The following is a 23,266-nucleotide window of genomic DNA, read 5'->3' as shown; positions in this document are numbered from 1 at the left end:
AACATACAGTGCCTGCGTTGTATCGAAATCTGACTCCCCCTCGCGTGCACGCACGTCACGCAGCGCCTGCAGTTGTCTTAGCGGTTTATCAGAAACCTTTTATCGATCATTTCTTCTGCAATTGACAGCAAGAACGAACGTAGAAGCCTTGTCAAATTGACAAGCAGCACCTTAATGTGTTATAAAGAATTAAAAACGCCAAAACGGGACGAATTAATACTGCATTTCGAAAGTGAAACCATCTCATATTGACTGACTATAAGTTTTTATTAAGTATTTATTATATTACGGTTTCTTATTTACATTAACGTTATAACACATTTAGCTCTGCGTTCTGGTCTGTTATAATGACTGTTTACATTTATATGCTTAACCCGCATTTCATCACAGCACTCTGAAACAATTTCATTATCCTACAATTCTTTTATTGTGTTTGTTTTTGTGTTCCTTTTTTGCTCTGACAATGTAGCTATGGTAATGTTTTCTATGGTTCTGTTTACTTGGTTTTTGTAGTGCTGTATATAGTGTTAAGCAGGAAAAAAACCTGTACTGTATTTATTTATCAAAGTTTTTTTTTATAACTTAAAATGTTGTGCAACTGTTTTAAGCAGGAGAAAAACATGAACTGTATTTTATTTATCAAAGATTTTGTGCAGCTGTTATTGTTGGTGCAGCTGTTTATTTGTAAACAGGAAGGCAAACCCCTGTGTTTGAATTATAATTTTCTCAAAAAATGTTTAATAAAGTTTTTAAAAAGGCTTTAACTCAAGTAACCATTTATGGGAAAATACCGGATTAATATCGTATACTGTCATTCCTCCTAAAAATACCGGGACATGATTTTTTGCCCATATCGCCCAGCCCTAACAACATTGATGCTGTAAAAGGAACCTTATGAAAATGGCCACATAAAGCTTTCACCAGAAGTTCATTATTGCCTGAAAAAAGCTCTAGCTGTGCACATAGCCCATTAAACATCTTAACTTTTTAAGTGCCTTCTTGAACTGATCTCCTGAACATGTTTTTTTTTTCTAGTCAGTTTTCCACTCCTGTTGAACAGGTGCCTGTAAACTACTCTACCCGGGACAGCTGTTCTAGACTGTAGCTTGAGCTCAGTCTGCTCCGGTTGATATGAACAATATTTATAGAGTGGTGGGATTATTTCCAGCCAGGCCAACTGCCAGTGCAACTGTCGTAGCAATGCCTTTGATTGATAACTTCACTTGGTTTATTTTACTGTTATGTATTGCTTTTGGTACATGTGCAATCTTGAGTTGCAGTTCATACTTTAGACACATGCCGCTCATATGCTGACAAGCCCCTTTTGAATGAATTCTTATATCTCCTTAGGTTTGTCATCACGTGTTGCCCCTCCACTGGTTTTGTATGTCGGTAAACAGAATCCTTGCCAGTTCAGAAGCTTTCGGGTTGCTCTCCTGCCTAAAGTTACCCGCCCCTCATCCACCTTCAGGGGACATGGAATGACCTTGCTCTCTTATGGGCAGGGGTGGGCGGGTGTGTATAGTTTATGCCTCTGCTCTTTCCGATCTGAAGGTCTCTCTCCATACATGGCTGCCAAAGAATTTTGTGTTCACCTTGAGCATAATGTTGTAGCATATGATTTTAAGAGTTATTTGTATGACCACAAGCCATGATTTATCAGCATCATCGTTCAGTGCATCCATTTTATTTTTAGGTTGGTATATTTGCAAATCTGAATCCTGATGTCATTTCCTATTTTTATTTTTATTCTCATTGAAAAACCACAGTGTATTTTCTAGAAATAAACAAAGTGAAATGCGGATATGCATGTAATTAATGTGAATTTATCATTTTATTAATCGAGTCAGAACGCTTCCAATTGGTAATGGACAGAAAACAGCTGCACATAATGCTGATTCTGTATGTTAGTTTTGCCTTCATATTCAGATATTTTAGATTGTTGCACAGTATTTTGCTGAGTGGCTATGATAACATTAAACACCTGGTGGCTGCAGGTTCTTGTCTTAATGTTTAATTGATTCATTCATTTAAAAAAATATTCAAAAATCAGCTGCAGGATTTATAATGAATCTCGAGTCTTATTGAATGATTCCATGAAGCATTTGCTCCAATAAACAGATTCATGTTAGACAGGGTGTCCGTGGGATATTAAAACGTATTAAAATGAAAAACTATGAGAAAATTAAGACCCTTAAAAGGTATTAAAAAGTCTTAATCCCATTTTTGCGAGGTCTTAAATTTTCTTCAAGTGTTGTTCAAGTGTTTGACTCCAAAAAAGCATAAACATATTTATTTTCCTCGATTGGTTTGGGCCAGGTGTGTCTGGCCAAGCTCCTCTGTCTGGGTGATGTCAAGTAATTTGCAACAAACACGGGAAGGTGATGTGCTGCTCTTCACATGTAGCAAAACCATAGAGCAGGGCTATTCAATTGGCAGCCCGCGAGGCAATTTGTTCCGGCCCTCTAAATAGTGCGATCAAGACATCAAAAATAAAGTTAGTTCAGTCGAAAAACTGCCATTAGAGTTATGAAGTGACGTGCATCTGTTCAATACAGCACAAGCTGCAGTTTAAGGCTTCGCAGAGCTTGAGTCACCTGACATGAAGCGAGTGAGTGGCGCAAGCAGCTGGTAACATTTGTATAGTTAAGCTTAAAGGCTTCACAATGCAGTGTTTCTGTAGCATGGAACAAAACTGCTGCAACTAAACAAAGTTATACCACCTGTGCACTAGTTTAAAGTTGCGAGCTTATATGACATATCGCCTCTTTTCTGCGCGCAAGTTCATTATTTCCAATGTAAGGATATGTATCAATATGAGTGCACAAGCGGAGTAGAAAACATTTCACGCTGTAGCGGTGAGAGTTGAGCGTGGCTTTCAGTGCAATGTAAAAAAAAAAAAAAAGATATGTTAGACTAATTATTACAAATTATTCAAATGATTATGTATGTGTGAATGCAGATGATAAAAACCGTTAATTTAAATACTTATCTATAAAACTTAAATTGACTTTAGACGTGATAACCGTGAAACCATGATTATTCTTCAGACTTTATAATCGTACAACCAAAATCTATAATTGCTCCATTGATTGATTTAACTACAACTGTTTATTAACAACTGTTTATTAGGTTAAAGGTTTGATACTGATTAGAACTTGAAGTGGCGACGAGGTCATAAAATATTCTGAGAAGGTCTTTAAAGTCTTAAGGTATTGAAATTTCCTTTAGGATTCCTGCATAAACCCTGCAAGAACAAAATGTTTTAGTGCTGAGTTGACACACACATGCTCTTTTTCGGCTTTATTTTGATCTTTTTCATTGGGCAAACAAAAAACAGGCAATATTGTGTCTTAAACAGGGGTCTCAAACTCGCGGCCCGCGGACCGCAAATGGTATGTTAGTGCGGCCCCCAAGTTTGATATGTATTGCACTTAACAGTTTTGTGTGTGGAGCTTAACGAACCCACCAATCACAGTGGGGTGTATGGCTCTCAGGGGCGGGACATCGGTTGGGCTTGACGCAGGCAGAGAAACATTCCAACCTAAAGGTTAATTGAATTTGAGACCACTGGTCTAAAATATAACTTGGTATTTGGTTCTTGTTTGTTGAACTGTTGTATAAAATTAAAATCAGATTTGAAAACAACACTCAGGATTTCATGATGTTTCTTGTCTATCACATCATGTTTAATAAATACATTAGTTCAGCAATTGTGTACTGATAATCCAGTACTGTGGCAGCCATTATGCAAGCTTTCACAGTATATTGTACACTTGTGTATGTGTGATCATTGGCATAGCAACAGTATCCATGGCGGAGTTGTGGAAGCGGTGTCATAGACATGCTACTGATTCCCAGTCTGTGTATTAGTAAGCGTGTCAGGTGGATCCTTCTTCTGCTTACCGAGATCCACCACACTGTGCTCCTTTGCGAAGCAGGCATGCTAATTCAGGTGTGTGTTTGAGCAATGATCTGAAAGCGTCATGGCATACATTGGTGGGACAGATGCTGACATTGTAGTTGTAATCAATGTGAAAAGGATCCTGTCTTAGTTTTACTGGCCATTTCAAGCAAATGAGCTTGTGCCCTAGAGTACCCAGTGTTCCTCAAATTCTCCAATCTGTTACGTTTTGAGCATAAATGGTGCAAATTATGTCTTGTATGTAGGATGTTTTACTGTCATCTGTGGGATTATCAGTGGAGCTGATGTTACAGCTCAAGTATTTACTTGGCACGGGCCGGTATAAGAATCTGACAGTATGATAGCCTTGGATAAAAATATCATGGTTTCACGGTATTGTGCTCACTGCTCTAAAATGTATATTTTTTAAATGTCTGAGTAAAAAGCAAAAACTTTTTTCCCCTTTGAAAACTATATATTCTATTTTTTTGAAAGATTTATGATATTTTGGAGCAGTAAACACGTCAGGCTGTATAATTCAAATGAATCATTGACTTATGCTGTCTTAATTTGTTTCAAAAACGGCATCTTTGGATATTTTTTCTGCTGGAGATGTATGTATATGAATACGCATACGGTGAAGATGACGGTCATATATGCAGCACGACGCTTCAACATTTCTGCTGTCTGTTAAGTTGTTAATATCAAAATAAAAATATAAGTTCCTTATATCATGTTTTCATTTTATTGTTAAGATAGTAGGATTTTATCTCACGTGGATGCTATGAGGATAAAGAGACCAAGACCTTAAGTTTGGTGAGAGAATGAATGACAGCTTCTAAAATTGTCTGAGAGACATCCCCTTTTTGCCTACCTTGTGTTTTATTTGTCAATTTTAGCTATTTTTTAAAAAGATAAATATAATGTGTAAAACTATAAATTATTTTTATTTCTTCATTACCTATACTTCTGGTAAGCTTATTATATAAATGGACAATGCACAGATATTGATGTTTTACAATGTTTTTACACTACATTATTTGAATTTAACAAGTTTAGTTTACAATGTTTGCAATATTTACATTGTTCTACCTACATTATTTCTAAATCTCAAATATCAGAAATGAAAACAGATTAAGATTTAGTTAATGTCAGTTTTAATAGTATTAATTGAAGCACTTTACAGATTTCATTAATTTTTCCCTGCTTTTTCACAGCAGAATGAACCGCCACTTGACAGATTTATATATTTTAAATTTCAGGTGGTTTGTGTAATGTGTTTTATGTTTGCTAAAATAAATTCAAATTGCATCTTGCAGTGATTTTCAACTAATTACACAAAGCAGAAGTGGATTTAGGTTTTGACTCAAAAGAAAATTTACCTTGTCTAAAGTGACATTTTTGAAAAAATTATATTTACTAGCTAATAACCTTATTACATATAAAATGAAACTTCTAAACCTAATCAGAGGAGCCTGATAGAAAATGCTCATTTACAAGAAAAGAGGTCTGATGGATTTAGAGGGTTTTGCAACTCTTAATAAATTAAATATATATATATATATATATATATATATATATATATATATATATATATATATATATATATATATATATATATATATATATATATATATATTTATATATATATATATATTCTAAAAGCACATCAGCGCATGTGACGTCTTTAAAAGTCATTTAAAATTAGACCTGTGAGAACACATATTTTTGGTTGATGAGCTAATCGTCACTTTCCTACAAAACAAGGTGACATCACCAACTACTGGTTTGGCATACAAAATACAGCATGTTATCAACTAACTACATAGCCTCAGAGTACTGAATCAAACTGTTAGCCGCTAAAAAAATGCATTTCTTGGCATAGTAAAGGGCTGGCAAATATTTCTCTCTCTCTCTTTATTTATTTATTTTTTTAATGTAGTGCTTCATCTTTGTCAGGCTCTTGAGAGGTGTTGAAAGCTTGGGTGGTGGGTAATTGTTGGCTTTGAAAAAGGCCCACCCTCAAGAGTGTAAAGCTTTTTTTGTTCAGTTTAGCACCTCTGACTGTTCAGACAGCTCTACTGTAGCATAATGGCTTTCTTTTGGAGTCTGCTGTTAACCCAAGCCAATCAAACGGTCATGCACACCAACTGCAGGCCATTTTAAATGATCACCAGGAGAATTGTGCTCAAACAGCCTCATTGCTTTGCCTCTTCTGCTTAAAATGAAGATAATTTTTTGTCTTCTACTTGAATCTGTGCATTAGACTCCATTGCTTCTCTACTTAACAAATACATTTTTGCCTTTTTACCAACTGTTTCATTACACAAACCATAGTATCCACCAAACTATACTAACTTTTAAGTGCCATTAAATTGTCCACTTTTGGAGAAGGCATTTGACAGGTCCGCAGAGTTTCCACACAGTAAGTGGAAATCCAACTAATTACCAGAATCAAACATTTTTTACAGCTATTTTCTGTTGAGATAACATGCGGCGGCTAACTGACTAATTGTAAATGTGGTGGTAAATATTCTACTCCGATTCCCAGTGCATGTTAATGTGAAGAACAGCCGTCTTTAACTTGCTCTGAGGCTGCATCAGCACGCCGGCTGTCGCAAGAAATGTCACACTTTTTCACACCGACTCAAAGTTTAGTGTCCTGTAAGAAATTCTGTCACCACTGTCACATCTCTCACTCTGTCTCTCACTCTCTCTCTCTCTCTCTCTCGTCTGTTTTTTAGGAGGAACAGAACCGAGGGAAGCCAAACTGGGAGCACCTAAATGAAGATTTGCATGTACTGATCACAGTGGAGGACACACAGACACGTGCTGAGATCAAGATGAGAAGAGCTGTCGAAGAGGTCAAGAAACTACTGGTGCCTGCAGTAAGTTGCACATGTTTGTTCTTCCCAAATATACTTGCGGTTTGAAAGCGATGCTACAAATGTTTTGACCTCTGAGATCCTCTCCTCAGACCTGCTCCAGGCTTGTACTTTGATGTAAGGCAGCACTGTTGATTCTGGCAAAACATTCTATCCTGCTTCCTGTTCTAGGTGTGATGCCTTTGTGCATATGGGGTGGATTTTAATCCCACCCCTGACCCCTGGCTTCAGTCTTCTGCCAGATTTGATATTTTTATCTTTGGCTCCCAACAGAGAACAAATGGTGCTCTGCAACCTGCTTCCCACATATTTCCGCCCCATTCCACCTTTCTGTTCTCTGCTCCTCCATCGCATTGCTGCAGGGGGTGCGGACGCTTAAGTCAGGGTCTCGGGCTCCAGGCTGTTTCGCCTGCAGTGAACAGAATGGTCAGACAGCTGCAAGAGCCTGTTCCCTATCAGGCGACATGGTGGAAAGGCTTCGACCCACTGAAACCCGGCCAGAAGCAGCCGTTCCGGCCAGCCATGTGCCTCTCGCTTCATTTCAGAGAGGGACATGGAGTCCTTGGCAGTGCTCTGACTGCTCTCAGCCCTCGCTTTCTCCAGTTTCTTTGTGCGGGTTTTTTTTCTCTCTCTCTCTCTAGTCCAGAAACCCCACATTTCCTTTTTTGTTTGGGGATTTTTTCCTTTTATGCCTGTATCTCTTTTGTTCCGTTTAAGCATGAAGGCCGTAAACCTTCCACACACATGCAGCACATGAGCTCACTCTTGGCACACACACACACACACACACACACTAGTCCATAAAAAACCAAACAAACATACATAGCTGGCTGAGTGTGTTTGAGTCATTCTGTACTGTGTGTGTGTGTGTGTGTGTGTGTGTGTGTGTGTGGGAGGAAGGGTGGGAGATGAGTAAATGGATACATGTTCTCACCAAATTTTTACTCTGACCCAATGCTCCCCTAAGATCAAAGTCATCCTCACCATGTACATCCCTCCTTTGCTGTAAACACGCACACACTAACCATGCTCAGACTCTCAGGAGGCCAGTATTTGTTTGGCTCATGCATTTCTTTCCGTCTTATACAACACTCCCGGTCTTTTAAACAAAACATGTCTTGCCCAGAATTTTTTTAAATGGTGTAAATTGGACCGTAAGAAATTGAGGGGTTTTTTTTGGACCTAATGAAAAAATGAGATTGGTAATTTTAAATTCCATTTACTTAAATTTTGATAATAAAACAACTTGAAACCTTTTTCATATATTTTTATTTTAGAGAAATGTATGTTTTTTTTTAATTCATGAAATTCTAAGTGTATTGACAACCTCAAATGGCGTTCACAAGTTAAAAGTAATTGATAGAAGTTTCATATTTGCCTGATCTGTCTCTTCAAGATTTGCTGAATGGATGAAGCTCCTCTTAAACATGGCTTTCCTACTGCTTCTGTGTGTGGCAGATTGACTCTAATGCCCTTTATCATGCCAAGCTAAACTGGATTAAATGACAAACCGTCCATCTCAGCCCATGCAGTCTTAATGAAGGATATCTTTGGCTCATTTAGAGGCATGAAATTGTCTTATTAAATACATTATGAAACAGACGGGGTCACAGTCTGTTTCCCCTCGGCTCTCTTCATTTTGTCATTGTGCAAAGGATTTTATTGGTTCGGGCGAAGAGAAAGGGGGGCAGTAGAGTCTCAGATCTCTCGGAGAGAGGCGCTCTGTTTTATAAACATCTGCGATATTGATTTCTACCTACCTTGAGAGGCAGCTAGCACATTACCGCATGAATCTGTAATCCTGGCCCGGGCCCTGAAGAGTTGCCACAGCCGAGCGGTTCCCGCTCGCCGAGACCAAATTGAAATTTTCAGCCTTGCTCAAGGAATCAGTTCCACACACAGCATTTGAATGATCGGCAGACTCTGTGAGAGTGCATGAACGCCGGGTATGCGCATGCACACGCACACACATAGCCTCTGAGCCCAGGGTTAGAAGGGGGTGATTGAGAGATTCGGCTCAAAGGCCCTGTGAACTTTTCAACTCCCAGCGAGAAATAGAGAAAGGGAGAGACACGGAGAGAGAGATTTGAGTTGAAGGTGGGCTGGTAATGAAGGTAGCAGCGAGTGAGAGGATTAAGGCAGGAACATAATGGAAGGCAAAAGATAAGGATCGAGCAACACTTTTACATGCGGATCACTTCCCACAGTTCTTCCGCTCCAGTCTCACTCATCTTTTCACTTACGCATGACATCACGCAGCATTTCTGCTGTCCTGCAGATATCAACTAGCCTACGTCCCTTTTATATCGTCTGTGTTTTGGTGTTCTTATATTCAAAGGGATGCACAACATATCAGTATCACTTTAGTTAAAACCATTATTTCTTCATATTTTTGTTTGATTGCAATTCCAGTATTTCTAGTGCATTTCTGTAAATTGTGTTTTGATGTATTTCTAAATGATTGTGACTGCTACATAAAAGCAGCTTGAAGTAGGGCTGCAAATTTTTTTTTCTTATTATTATTATCATTATTAATTATTAATTGGATAAAAACTAAATGCTTTTTTTATTTGACATTTTGAAGTGTACTAACCCGTAATGTAGTGTATTAAAGTGTATTAACCCGTAAATCAGGGTATTATTAAAACGCAAAAGCCACTCATGGAGTTTAATGATCTTTAATTTTGTCTTTTTAAAACAAAGTTTGTTTTTGAACATTAAAACTTCTCTAAATATCCAAAATATTAATGTACAAAAATATAAAGCAAGTGTTGAACTCCTATTATATTCATGTTGTGAAATTAGGATATACACACACTTACAATAAGATGTTAGCAGCAGAATTTTGTTGAAATATAATAAAAGTATAAATAATAAATAAACAGCTAAAATGTCTTTTTGAAACCGGTAGAAATCTGATTATCAGGTAAAATTTTACTTCTCAGTGCACAAATGTAACGCTATCCGCATTCATGATAACTATAATATTGATTAATTGTAATATTCTTCTGCCTCTGCTGTTTGCTGATTTTTAAATATGTGGTGTCCCACTCCATTTCCATGATTTAGTTTAAGCTAATCTAAAGTAGTGCTTTTTAATCAATCATCACTATAGCTCCTGAGCTAATTGCGCAATGTGATGCTCACGAGTCGCAACTGAACTGATCTAGTGCAAAAGTCCAGAAGTTAGCAAACAGTTTAAACAAAAGCTCTTGAGCTATACCATTTTGACATGATGTAGATGACTGTAGTAGGCTTCTTCCATGTCACAAAAGCTCAGGGGTGCATAGTGGGCATGTTACTGTCTTCTTAAAGGAATTTAACATAAATTCTCCCCTTCCTTGGAGGGCTAGGGCTATATGCTTTTTACTGCAGCTGGCTCTGTACTCTCCATTGCACAAGCGGCTGTGTATTATGTCAACACACTCCTCAGTCATGTGTGCAGCCCAACTAATCCATGACTGCATTCATTGACTATTTCATTATCGATAATTCTTCATTTTTAGCTATTAGTTGTTGCAGCCCTAGATTAAAGTGTTATTTTGTCTCATCATGAGCGCCATAATAGAAAAATGGATGCTGGTCAAACATTTTTCCTCTCTCTTCTGTCCTCTGTGTTATCCCTTTGCTAGAGGGACACCCAGTCTTTGTTCATGAAAGTGCTGACCCACACGGTGACGTATAAAACTGTGGTTTAAAAACCCTCAGAGACCCACACAGATCTATATTCTTTTGAGTTTGACTCATGGGGTATAATTCAGATTTAGGGCTTTACATTGTGGCCTGCCATCAAGTTCAGTTTTATTCTTTTTTTGTTGCTGTTGCAGCTTTGTAAATGATCAGAAATGTCAGAAGTCAAACTCAGTGGCAATAGAAGGCATTGGGAGGACTGATACATCTTTTTTTTTTAGTTAAAATGTATTACGTTTTGAAAAATATGGAGCAAAACATTCTTGGTAAGCTTAATGAAGCTAGTATCATACTGTCAAACAGAAATGGGGGGAAATCAAAATTTTCAGGGTTTTCTTAAGGTTAAGTAAAAGGAATTTTAAAAATGGTAATGGATTAAATGTGGTTTAAGTGTGTAATGATGTACTAAAAATTCTTATTTACTGATGGAATGTGTGATAGAATCATCGTTTTTGCTAAATCCACCAGTGATTAAGATGAGACTGATTAAAAATAAAAGCTAATCATTGATCTCATCACTGAAATAGCATTTTTTTTAATGCGCTGATTGTATGACCAGCTCAAGTTGTGCATGTACTTTCAATGCTTTTGTATCAATCAATCTTGGGCAACATCACCCCTTTTATGCAGTTTGCCCTGTAATGATTTGTCTTTGATTCCGTGCACTAGGATGCTTGCTTCGCCAGTTTCTCAGATTCAAGGCCCAATTTTTGAAGGCAGTGAAAGCTGCTAGGATTATAGCAACCCCGCTTATGAGGCAGCTCTAATCTCCAGCAGATTCTATGACATGCTACAGCGCAGCAAATAAAGATGGGTTGTAGTCAGGGACACGTCTACGTATCAGATCCTTGTTAATTTAATTTACTGGTTTATATGCCAACCCATTTGGAGATGATCAGAGAGAATAAAACAGTGCAATTCCTTCCTACAAAGTAATTAGCCTCTCAAATGTGTTAAAAACCTGACAAATTGGTTTTCTCGTTAGTGGTGCTAAACCCAGGAGAGCTGACGCCCGTGACGGGTGTTGTGGATTTAGACATTTAAAAGATGCAGTGTGTCAAAATTGCCAAGAGATTCTTTACTACAAGGTGACATTGCTCATTTACCCTCGAGGTGTGTGTTTGAGAGAGAGAATCCATCTAACAGACAGCAGAAAGTCACTTCTAGTGATTGACAATAGCTGTGTTGGTATGTGAGGTCAGTGTTAATCCTGCTGTCCCAGCATTCTCAGAGGCCCAGTGAAAGGCCTTCTGGGAAAGCGTAGCCTGAGATATTCACTCTAAATACCCCCTCGCTTCGAACGGCGTGGTGTATGCACAGAATCATACTTGAGCTTATCTGCTCCCGGTTGGTATCAGTGCACAAGGGAACGTTGGGAAATAGAAGCTCACACCTATGACATCTCATTAAGAATCTAGGCCACTATGTGTCCATTCCCTTTACCTCGGCTAATTAAAGTGGCGTGTCAAAATATTTTTTCTGGGTTATTTTAATGTCAGCGCACTGGGTTGGCTGTCATCGAGAGTGAGCAAAGGTTTGATATCATAATGTTGAATAAGGACCTTATTTAAATTCTGTACGCCACTGCTATTCGTTTCTTTTGTGGATGCCCCTGGCTATAAGGAGCATGTAGCGTTTCAGTTTTACTTTGTGTTCAGTTTTTGTCAGGGAGGCACTTCCTGCTAGATTGTGGCATATCTGTAGTAACAGTTTTGCCTCCAGAGCTCAATGGCTTTGCAGCTTTATGTGGGCGCGTATTGTAGCCATAGCCCAACAGTCTGGCCCTTTCCTTTATTCCTTTCTTTCTTAGTTCTATCCCTCTCCCAGCATTTCGTTTTAACTCTGCTTGTGCTTGTAGGCAGAAATCGACTAGAGAAACAACTTGCTGCTCCCTGTGTCCTCCATGATGCTTCCAATATCTTAAAAGGCTACAAAGCAAATGGGAGGGAGGTGAAAGAGAAGAAGAGAAATGGGGAGCTTCGCTCACACAACGCTTCCAGCATCTCTCCGTGAATGGGCTCGTCCTTGCCTGTAACAAAGTGACTGGGTTAGCAGTGTTTGCACTGTAGCCTGGAGCCCTCTTTCCTTCTCTTATCTATTCTTTCCACACACACACATACACACACACACACACACACACACACACCATCTCTTTTGGCACATCTTTTATCCCATGTACTCCAATAACCATCACATTCAGCTCCTCTGCCGGGCACAAAGAGTCCCCAATCTGGAGAGGTTTCAAGCCTCTCTGAGTTGTCATGGGTGCTTTGCATTTGTAATCTTTTCCCAATTCAGGAGCACAGATAATTTCACACCGTACACCTGGTTATAGACCTCTCACTCACTCGTAAGCTCAGAGGAAAGGCAAGAGAGAGACAGATGGTGCATAATATACGACAGGCGCCTTGGTCTGTGGGGCGTAACGTCCTCGTCAGCCAAATTCTCGCCGTCAGCTCACAGGCCGCATGTCTTGTGGAACGCTGCCTGAAACGACGACTGTTCTGGGCGGCCAACTTATCGTGATCAATAAACACCTTTTCTTGAACATGCATAATCACTCTCACCTACTATCAGACCCATGTGACAACCAAGAACAAAATGCCATCTGGCTGGTAGATGTTGTTTTTACATTTTTGGTGAGAATGCCTATCCAATTACTGAGCATTCTCTGACCAGGGCATCTCATAATTGTGGTGCACCCATTTCATGTCAATTAATTACTGTAATTTCATTAAAGTAGGGCTGCAGTATATAGTTTTGTATTCTGCTCTATCATTTATTTTGTGGTGTCACAATTACATGTTTGCTGTTATAGTTTTTTATCATTTATATAAGCACAAAATTACGAGTGCAAGCAATAACATTAATAACAACATTGCGAGGTGCAATCTTTAAAGGTCAGTCTTTGCATTTAGCATTTTATTTAGCAAAATTTAGATGAAATATCACATATTTCATCTTTTACCAGTAATCATTAGTTTTTGAAGTGTTTTAATTGTATTTATTCATATTATTTTCACAATTTTTAATCAAACATTTGTCCTGATAATCTAAACAAAGGGAGACATGATCACACATGAATGAGTACATTTCTGACTATGTACTTTTTAAAACGTTAAAAAAGGAAATAATAATTCACATTTAATTGATTGAATTTTGCGGAAATTCTGCCATATTGTGATGTATATTGCATTTTTGTCATATAGCCCAACTCTAAGGGCTTACTCACATTAGGTACAGTTGCCTTGAACAGTGCGGAAGCGGGATTGTCCCCTCTCTCCCCCTTGGCCTGCACTCACGTTGCATTTTTTACCTACCGAGCACGCTTATGTCATCGATGATACGACTGTTCATTTTAACAGAAAGTGAAGCGCTCTCGCTCAGCACAGTGAAGATTTCTTTAGTTATATCCCCTTTAGTGATTTGGGATGCAGTGACATGCAGTCAAATAATTTGCGAACAGATCCACCACTTTCTCATAAGTTATCATAAAAGTCCTCGTGCTGCAGGTATTATGAGGTTAGCTGAAGGTGCAGCTGTCGTGCAGTGAGGGGTTTGCGTCTTTAATAGACTACGACAGTTTGCGTTCATTGAAAAGTAAGAAGGATTAATAAATCCATATGAAACAGTCCCTTAAAAGTAACGTCTCGTCTTCAGTTTCAAGCTCAGGCATGCGTTGCACTCACGCTACAGGTGTATCGCGCCAAAGCCCAACCTAACCGTGCTCTGGCACATCTCTTCCAACCGGGCTAGGGTCGGCCAACTGAACTGCATCTAAACCCGATTCAGCGCGCACACACTTCTCAAACCAGGAAACTTGCCTGGGTACAGTTCGGATAGCATAGTGCGCCCTAATTTAAAAGATAGTTCAGCAACAACAAAAAATCTTCCCATATTTACATTGGTTTAAAACTTGTAAACTGGTGTTTATTGAATGAGCAGCAAGAAATGAATACATATGGGTTTGGAATAGCATGTAAATGATTTTGAACAAATATTTGTTTTTAGCAGAACTATCCCTTAAAGCATGTAACTGCATTTGTATTTGGAGTGATTGGATCTTGACTGTATTGTACTGGAATACTTCTGTGCGGCTTGAGTTTCATCGGCTAAGATCAGTGAAGATCTAGGAAGACAAAGGACATGGGGAAAAAAAAAATCGCTGTGAATGCAACCACCTGTGACGACAGCCTCCTGAAATGCATGCAAGTTGCCCTGCAGGTCAGTGCAACCCGTCCGAGAGTGCTCTTGTGTCCCTGTTTTCAGAGCATGTGTCGCATCTGATCACTCTCAAACCCCAGCTGCAGGGTCTAGAGCGTAGGATCATGGGTAATGGGAACATCCTCAGCCGTGAGCTTGTAAAAGCCCCATTGCGCTGCTTCTGTGACGTGGCTTGTAGATAGTTGGAGAGACATCAGCACTCATCACTGCTCCTTACATAAGTGTTGGTACAAAATCTGAACAAAGGGTCAAACAACTGATACTGTAGACATAGTTAAAGCATAGTGTTTCGCAAAAAATCGCGAAATCAGTGAGCATATATCAGATATTCTTAGTTTTATTTTATAAATTCAATTGTTTAAAAGTATTACTACTCCTCTTTTAAACTTTCAAGATTCCAGCAATAACAAAACTTTATTTGCATATGGATGCAAAGCACAATGCCCTGTTATAACTGGCCATGTGGGGAGCTGTTCTGCAAATATGGTTGTATGGGATATTCCAGAGAGCCATTTTTCTTGGAGAATTTGCAATTTTTTTTTTTGTTTTGCAGCATCTGATTGTGTTGAAATGGTATCTGGTCCTGGCAGCGCTTGCAGTTTCAAAACTACAGACCCAAGAGGTTGAGGTTGTTATCCTTCTGTGCTATGTCCTGCTTTATAGTATGCTCTGCCCCTACTTCCCTAAAGCAGCTGTCCTCTTTTACTTTCTGCGCTCTTCTTGATTGGAGCCATGGTTTGCACCCTGGGCTTACTGACCACCAGAACTGCAACAGGAAAAAGGCTTCTCTTGGGGTCTGTATGCTAATCCGGCCTTTGCTGGCAGCAGCTTCAAACGCTCCGTTGGACTGGCAGTCCGTCAGACTCACTGAACAGAATGGAAAGAGCAGAACCAAAATAGACTGGGATTTACTGTGTGCCTATTTTCACCTGAGCACCTGCCATTTTAAAGGCACAAATTCAAGCACTGATGTGTGAAGTGAACCACTTCACACAGTGCAATGGGATTTGTCTTTTAATTTTCAGGTTTAAAGTGATTTTCCTGGCATAACAAGTGTCACCACAAATGAGACAGTAGTTCTGTAAAAAGACACTAGCTTTTATTTACTGTCTTAAAATCTTGTTTCACGTCATATTATTGTAGACGCTCTCATATGCTTCTAAGCTGTTTTGTGGTTGAAAAATAGCGCCGCAAACGTTAATCACTTTTACTGGAGTGGAAAAGAAAACTGATGCTGTAGGGAGCGTTTTATTTAACTGCTCTGTTTTTGACTTGTATTTGAATGCATTTTTGTGAAGCTGATGCATAATTTACCAAGACAGGCATCATTTTGTGCTATTGGGTTATTGCCACTTATCTTGACTAATGAACATGCAGTTGCGTTAAATTGTTGTTGCTGGGATTTCAATTGAAGACTCTATACAGACCTCTGTGGTCATGTAAAATGCTCCAACAGTGACTCTGAGGGTCTCCATTGAGCAACATCACAATTCTGTGAGAAAAGTGTTATAATTTTTAGTTTTTGCATCAAAGCAAACAATCTGAATCAAATTGTCCACTAGCATGAACTCATGTTAATATAAACACTTATACAACCCAAATTAGCTGTGCTGTAGCACTGTTACTGCAGAGGTAGTTCAGGTGGCCCTGACCTGCAGGAACCCTCTAGTTAGGTTCAGTTCAGGCATGAGAGGCACAAGATCCTTCAAATGAGGATAAGAGTCCTCCAGGGTATGCCAAGGATTTTGTCAAGCAGGTCGTTTTTACAATTTTGTCCCACACCACACCATTCAAAATATAAATGTTAAAGAATAAATATGGAGAGAAGGCAGAGATGCTTATGCTGATAGTTGAAAGGAATTTTTTGTACAGTCCTCTGTGAATGTCAATGAAAAAGCATTTTCTTGCAGCAGTTTCCCTTTCTGTCTGTAGCTGTGCTGAACTGCCAACAGAAAGCTTTTGGAAAAATGATATTTACTCAACTGTGCAGAAACTCAAGGATGTTTCTTCATTTGAAGTGACGGAGCTGCTTTAATTTCCACTCCCTTCCAATCCCACACCCCTTATTGGAAGTCTGGGAGTGCTTCTGCCAGAGAGATCAGTGGAGCATAAATCTGTAATGTTAACAAGACTCATTGCTATATTATCAGGAATGTGTGATGATCTGAGCCATGATGTATTTGTATATTTTATACATTAAAAAATCTAATCACTTAATGAATATACATTTATAATAATTTTCATTGTAAAGTTTTGGCTGCTAAATTCACTTTTTACTGTTTCTGTTTGTTGTTTAAAAAAAAAACAAATCAAAATAATACAGAATTAAAGGTACTACAACTGTAGTGCTCATAAGCAATAAACTGGAAATGATCAGCTGTGTGTCACAATTAAAATTTAATTTAACATTGATGCATCCGTAATCAACCTAACACTGAGATCTCATTAACCCTGTTCCTCCCTGGTTTTCAGTCATGGGCTTAATTTAAATAGTTTGACAGACTGATGACAACGAGATGTATATGAATTTTCAGCAAAAACCGTCTGTGACATCTCTAACTTAAACTATAGATGGCTCTGGACAGAGACTTTGAAGTGGCTGTAGATTACAACCATAACCACAACTTCCAGAAAGAGGCACAAAGTCAACTTGTGACTTTGAGAAGTTAAAGAGTCCATCCCCAAGCTCTCCTTCCTGTAACAAGCTATCTGGATAAATAACATAAACCTCTTAGTTTGCAGCCCACCTCTTGAGGTTAGTCCAGCCCTTGACTCTTCTGAAAACAGTTGGCTGTAATCTCTTCTGGTTCCCATAAAACACCCCCTGCGGACATCAGTCCAACTGCATTTCCTTTGAACAGGCCACTAATCCTTTTACTTTGGGGAGAATAGCTACAGACTGAAACGCCAGTGTTTGTGCGCTAGCCTAGTTACGGGGATGTTTTTGTGCCCCCCTTTGGCTCTCTGCACTCCCACCCCTGTTACATGGTGTCTGGGCTAATTATCCGCTCATTCAGAGACTGTTAGGGACGGGGACCACTAGGATCAGCCCTGGCATCTAGAGAGTCCTCTCGAAACAATCTCTCAAAGAGAGCCAGCTTTGGATTCCTTTCATCTTGCACTGTTTTCGAAGACCAAACCGGATTGTGTTAGGCCGTATGTGAGCTTTTGTATATGATAACCGATGTTTAATTGCATGTTGAGCATGTACTCTCTTAGAAATGTTCAAGCAATCATTCTGATCTGAGAAGTTTTTTTTCCTCTTAGTTTATCCTGACCTTCTCCAGATGCTTTGGGTTGCAATTTGGCTCAATACGTCTCCATTACTCTTCATTTGCAATCTCACATTGGCAGTACACAGTGTCTCCTGAAGTCAGCAAAATTGAACACGTCATCAAGATTGTGTGTGTGAACTCAGTTACTTTCAATTCCAATATGTTTTCTAATTTTACTCAAGCGAAACATCTTTTCACGCAGCATGCATTGGTATATCAGGGCTCTGTGCCTTCTGCTTGCTAATATATTGGCCCTGACCCACAGAGCAGTTTGGCCATCACAGAGACCTTGACTGCACTGGCCAACACTCTTCATTTTGTGCATTCGTTTTGCAGCTGCTAACCTTGACTGTGAAGTAACCTTCGCTAGGCCATTGGGGAATCGCTGTTTTCATATTAGACTCAGCATGGTCCATCCGTCCTCGCTTCATGTTCAAGGGGCAGTCATAATAGTGCTGCTTTTATTGGGACTTGCTGACTTATTTATTCAGGCCTTTTTTTTTTCTTCTTTCCCTGGTTCATTCCTGCCATTTTCCCAATCATGAGGTTAAGGGGGTTGCAGAGCGGATGAGGTTGGGTCACAGTCCAAAACTGACAGCCCAGGCGACACTGAGCGCACGGCTCAGCTTTGACTCTCAAATCTCGGAATCTGATGCAAATCCGGCGGTATTTAAACCTCCAGATCAGCCTTCCCAAATCCTTTCAAGATATTCTCGGCTCGATTGGGTGGCATTAAAGGATCATAGGAGCAGAACAAAACATCGTCTGGCAGAGAGAGAGAGTGGGGAAGAGGAAGAGAGGAGGGGAAATTAGAAAGCAAGAGAGAGTAGACTGAAGGTTTTACTGTGTGTTGCACCAATGGAAATCGTGGATCATTTTAATGTTCTCTCTTGGTTTGCACTCCTCCCTCCTCATCTTCTGTTGGGCTTTATTTTGTGTGTTCGCTTAGTCTGATCTGTCCTCACAACCTTCTCTGGCAAAATCCAGTGTAATCCTGTATGGATGCCTTTGTCTAGTACATGTAAACAGCTGTGCAGCATTTTAAATACAGCTGTCGCACTCCAGTATGGCCTACATATTATATAGTGGTCATTTTTCAGACAGAGGACTTTTTTATTTTTATTTTTTGTGTATGCTGCACATTTTGAATCCTGCTCTAGGGACACACTTTTGCATTTTCACCCTAGAGATGCAACGGCCTGGCTTTCAGATTATGTAGTCAAATTAAGTGCACCGTGAGAATGCTTGCTTGATTTTGTTGAATCCATTTTTTGTTGTTTAAATGTCACTGCTTTAAAAACAGCTTTCAGAAAGAATGGATGAAAATTTCTGCAACATATCACAATGCTTACCCAATGTACAGCTAAATTCTCTCTCTTCTAGTGATGGGAAGTTCGAATCATTTTATTGACTCGGCCCTTTGAGTCTCGTTCATCAAAATGAACAAATCTTTGAGTCATTTTGTTCCTTTTGTTCAATTTGCCAAAATAGCATTAAAATGTTATAAGATGCTTCCAAACACGTCTACAACTAGCCCAAACATTGATCACACTACAAAAAAGTCATAACTAGAATGCTACTAAACCAAGAAAGAGAATACAATCCTTCATTTATTAATGATGATTAACTCTCATCACCTCTTCTGGCTTCAAATTTGAGTCGTTCGTTCACCTGACACTGACGGTTCCATATAAGCTTAACCAACGCACACATCTGAGCCGGAAACACTCATGATTAATTCACCTTTTGAATCTTTGTGTCTGAGTCGTTCCTTCATCACGTGACAGCAAGTAAAGAGATTACTTAAAACTGAAGACTCAAGAAATGAACAAATCAGATCTTTTTCTGGCTCTGACTGCATACGATTGGTTTGTCACGTGATGAACGTACGACTCACCCGATAGAGGACTCGAAAAATGAACGAAATGATTATAAGATCTAAATGAACAAATCGTTTAGAACCGACCCATCACTACTCTCTACTGACTTGTGCATGGATTAACTTTCTCGCCATCAATTTAGCCTTAGATGCTGTAATAGTGTAAAATAAATTCATTCCCTTTTTTTAGCTTGGGTTTTATTGTTTCATTGGTTTTATTTGAATTTTCATTTATATAACTTTTGATCTTCTTGCAGGCTCTTTTTAAAGTAAAGGTTTCTGTTTACCACCACAAACGCACATCTGTGCTTTGCTCCAAATTTTAAGCACTCTGTTCCGTCAACAAACCGAATAAAATAAAAGATTGAGCTTTACTCAAAATATTTCACAAGCTCACAGGTTTAGTTCTACTCAAGCCGGTTGTCAGAGCTTTTACAGAGCTTTACCTCTACGCAGTTGACAGCAGAAGTGTGTTGTAACTGCTTGTCATATGTAGTAATCTCTCTTCACTGGTTGGGTGACTGAGGTTCGTCCGGAAGCTTTTACAATGCCGTCAAGGTTTTTGACATTGTTTCTGAGGTGGATAAAAAAAATCTCGAGCATGTACATTTTTAGCGTGGATTTTAAAGATTTCTTGAAGCGGCAGTCGAAAGGGCAGGAAGTGACAAATGTAACTGCATTAAGCCTTGGGAAATTGTGTAATGTCAAGTAGAAATTTGTCTTGTCTTTTAAAAAGATTTCTCTAGTTTAACAGTGTTATTTTTGGTGGCCGGACATAGAGTGATTTTGAATTATATTGTAAATTTGTCTTAGGATAAATGCATGCAAGCTTCTCTGCTGGACTTAAACGTGCACAAATCTGCACTGAAAGAGGAAATGATTTGGAAAGGGCTGTAAACGTTTCATTATTGAGAGGAAATGCTGTACTTCTGAGTGTGTAACAAAATTGATGTGCTCACAAGCTCTGCTGTCACAGTCTACTGTCCCCTGTCCTCCCCTACAGCCAATGAGAGCCGCTTCACTCTGCTGCCCTTACAAATAGACCCCATTGATTGAATCTGATTCCTGTGGATAGAGCAGGATTATTGAGCGGCCTTCCCTGATTTCTCACACCCAGTGTGTCTGGAAACGTTCTCTCAGTGTCTGCTTTTGTAGCTTAAATCAGAGGGACATCTCCCCTGAGCTCCCCCAACCCCCATCTGATGACACACAGCCACACTTCCTTTATTTCCTTCCTCCCTTTCTCACCTGAAATAATATCAGCATTTTTTTTGTACAAACATCCTGAGAATGTCCCTAGCCTGGGAGGAAAAAATGAAGAAAGAGAGTGATAAACAAAAAAAGGGAAGGGACAAAAAATCTGACCTGACTTCAATGAGAAATCTCCACACTACTGTGACTCTGAAGAGCAGCGTCATCGGCCTTCGCTGGAAGTCTGTGCTCCACTAACCCCTGTGTCACCAGAGACCTGTGGGGAGTTACTTTTAGTGACCAGAAGTACTGCAGCCTCATTAAATATCCTGCAGAATGAGCCAGAAACAAAGTCTTCGTTTGTGGGACGAGAGAAAATCGACTCCATCTGCTTTCACGGCCAGCACTGAGATGTTGTTATTTGGATTTAGAGCTGAGCCAACCGCACAAAGTCCTGCTTCAGCAGAAATGAGAGTGTGATAGTTTATGGTGTTTTGGAGCTTTTTCGAGTCGTTTATCCTCTGCCTCACTCCTCTTAGAGGAATTAATAGGTTCGGCTGCCCTAGACCCTGATTTTCCTCATCGCGCTGACCCACTGCTTTAATCTCCTAAACAACGAGTTGGTTTTGTTTTCGCTTTTATGAGATATTTTGGGTAATGGTTTTTCCTATTATAATGGTTTATATAATGATGGCTGTGGTGATTAGGTTCTCTTTTTTTCTTCCATTTCCTCTATTTTTTCTGTTTGTAATCAAGTATACTAAAGCAAAATAAGCACTTCTAAAACTCTTGGATGCGAGTTAGTTCAATGCCACATGGGCACATGGCTTTCTTTTATTTTTGCTGTTAATTCTATTTTTACTTCACGTCTCCACGTCTTTCGAGTAGAGATGTAAACCTACACTGGTCTCATGGTTCAATTGCGATTTTTATCATACCATCGATTTGGTTAAATGCGAAATCACGGTGCATTGACGATGCTTTCCATCCACAATTTTGTTTTACTTCACAGCACAAGAGTTCTTGTATTAAAATGTATAATTTTTAAATACAATTTATATCTATTTGTAATACAATTTTGTCCTTTAATACAAGCAGTAAGATATATGAACTGTACCTTTAGTTTTACCTGCTCCAAGAAAACACTCTTTTTGAATGCATCAAACAAAACTTGTACAAAAGTACTTGCACAGAACAACATGAGCACTTAAAGCAAATAAACAAATGTAAATATTATCCCGCTTTTTTAACATTGTTGAGCGAGGAGTTAATGCCTCTGATTGGTCATGCTCTCAACAGAAAGGGCTACAAGGGCTTTAAAGTGCTGGCGCTTTTCACTGATAAGTGACACTGATAAAGGGATGCGGCAATCACAGCTGGTTTGTAATAGACGCGGTGGAGAAAACTCGCTTGTGTCTGGATCCACATGGCTTTAACAGCTGAGAGGAGAGGAAACTTTAAGCCAGCAGGTCAAAGGGGCCACAGTAAGAGAGAAAAATGGAGTTTACTTTAATTTTTTCCACAGCAGTGAAATAGGGGCTTCTGCTGTAACTCCAGTATCAGTGAATTACTGTTCAGGAAACACACACACTGAATTGTGCAGAGTGTCTGCATTTTAATTACTCGCGCTCACCTCCCTCGCCATAGTATTCTGCTTCAACATAGCACATATGGGATAAATGACGTCAGTACATAACTGGTTAAAATCTATTGCTGAACCGATACAGAATTGTCTACATCTGCATCCTAGTGCACCAAAGAAACAATTAATTTTGACACCCCTACTTTCCACTATTGTAAAATTAATCCAAAGTCGCCATAATTTAAAGCCTGAGTCTGTGCTGTGGTGGTCAAGATCATGCCCAAACTACTGCACACCCAACCGCAAGAACACAATTGTGAACACAAAATCCTGCGCCCTGATTTATTGCGTCATATAGAATACTAATAATCTAAACTGCAATTATATTTATTTATTATTTTCCTTTGATGCTTTCATGTACATAGAGAGTATATGGTTTGACTTATACTTAAGCTAGCCACCAGGCGGCAATCAAATGTTTAACTTCACCTTTCAGTATGTGTGAGGTAAGCTTGATTGTGACATATTCATGCGAGTATGCTTATTGAAATGTGTAGGAAATTATAGATTTTTATTTATTTTCTTTTTTTTTTCCTTCTGCCTGTTAGACAAACTTATTATCCTGCCCTTACACTA

The 23,266-nt window shown here is 39.1% G+C and overlaps 1 protein-coding gene across 5 annotated transcripts in view; it reads left to right on the top strand.

Moving 5' to 3' along the window:
- Window positions 1-23,266, top strand: part of qkia (QKI, KH domain containing, RNA binding a) — an 84,106-nt gene that overhangs the window by 48,927 nt on the left and 11,913 nt on the right. For all 5 annotated transcript variants that reach the window (XM_056476899.1, XM_056476898.1, XM_056476904.1 and 2 more), the window contains exon 4: window positions 6,649-6,792. In XM_056476899.1, the coding sequence (XP_056332874.1) occupies window positions 6,649-6,792 (144 nt within the window). The remainder of the gene's footprint in view (window positions 1-6,648; window positions 6,793-23,266) is intronic.

This window comes from Danio aesculapii, chromosome 17, assembly GCF_903798145.1.
Source record: "Danio aesculapii chromosome 17, fDanAes4.1, whole genome shotgun sequence".
Lineage (NCBI taxonomy): Eukaryota > Metazoa > Chordata > Actinopteri > Cypriniformes > Danionidae > Danio > Danio aesculapii.
This window is presented reverse-complemented; position numbering and strand designations above follow the sequence as displayed.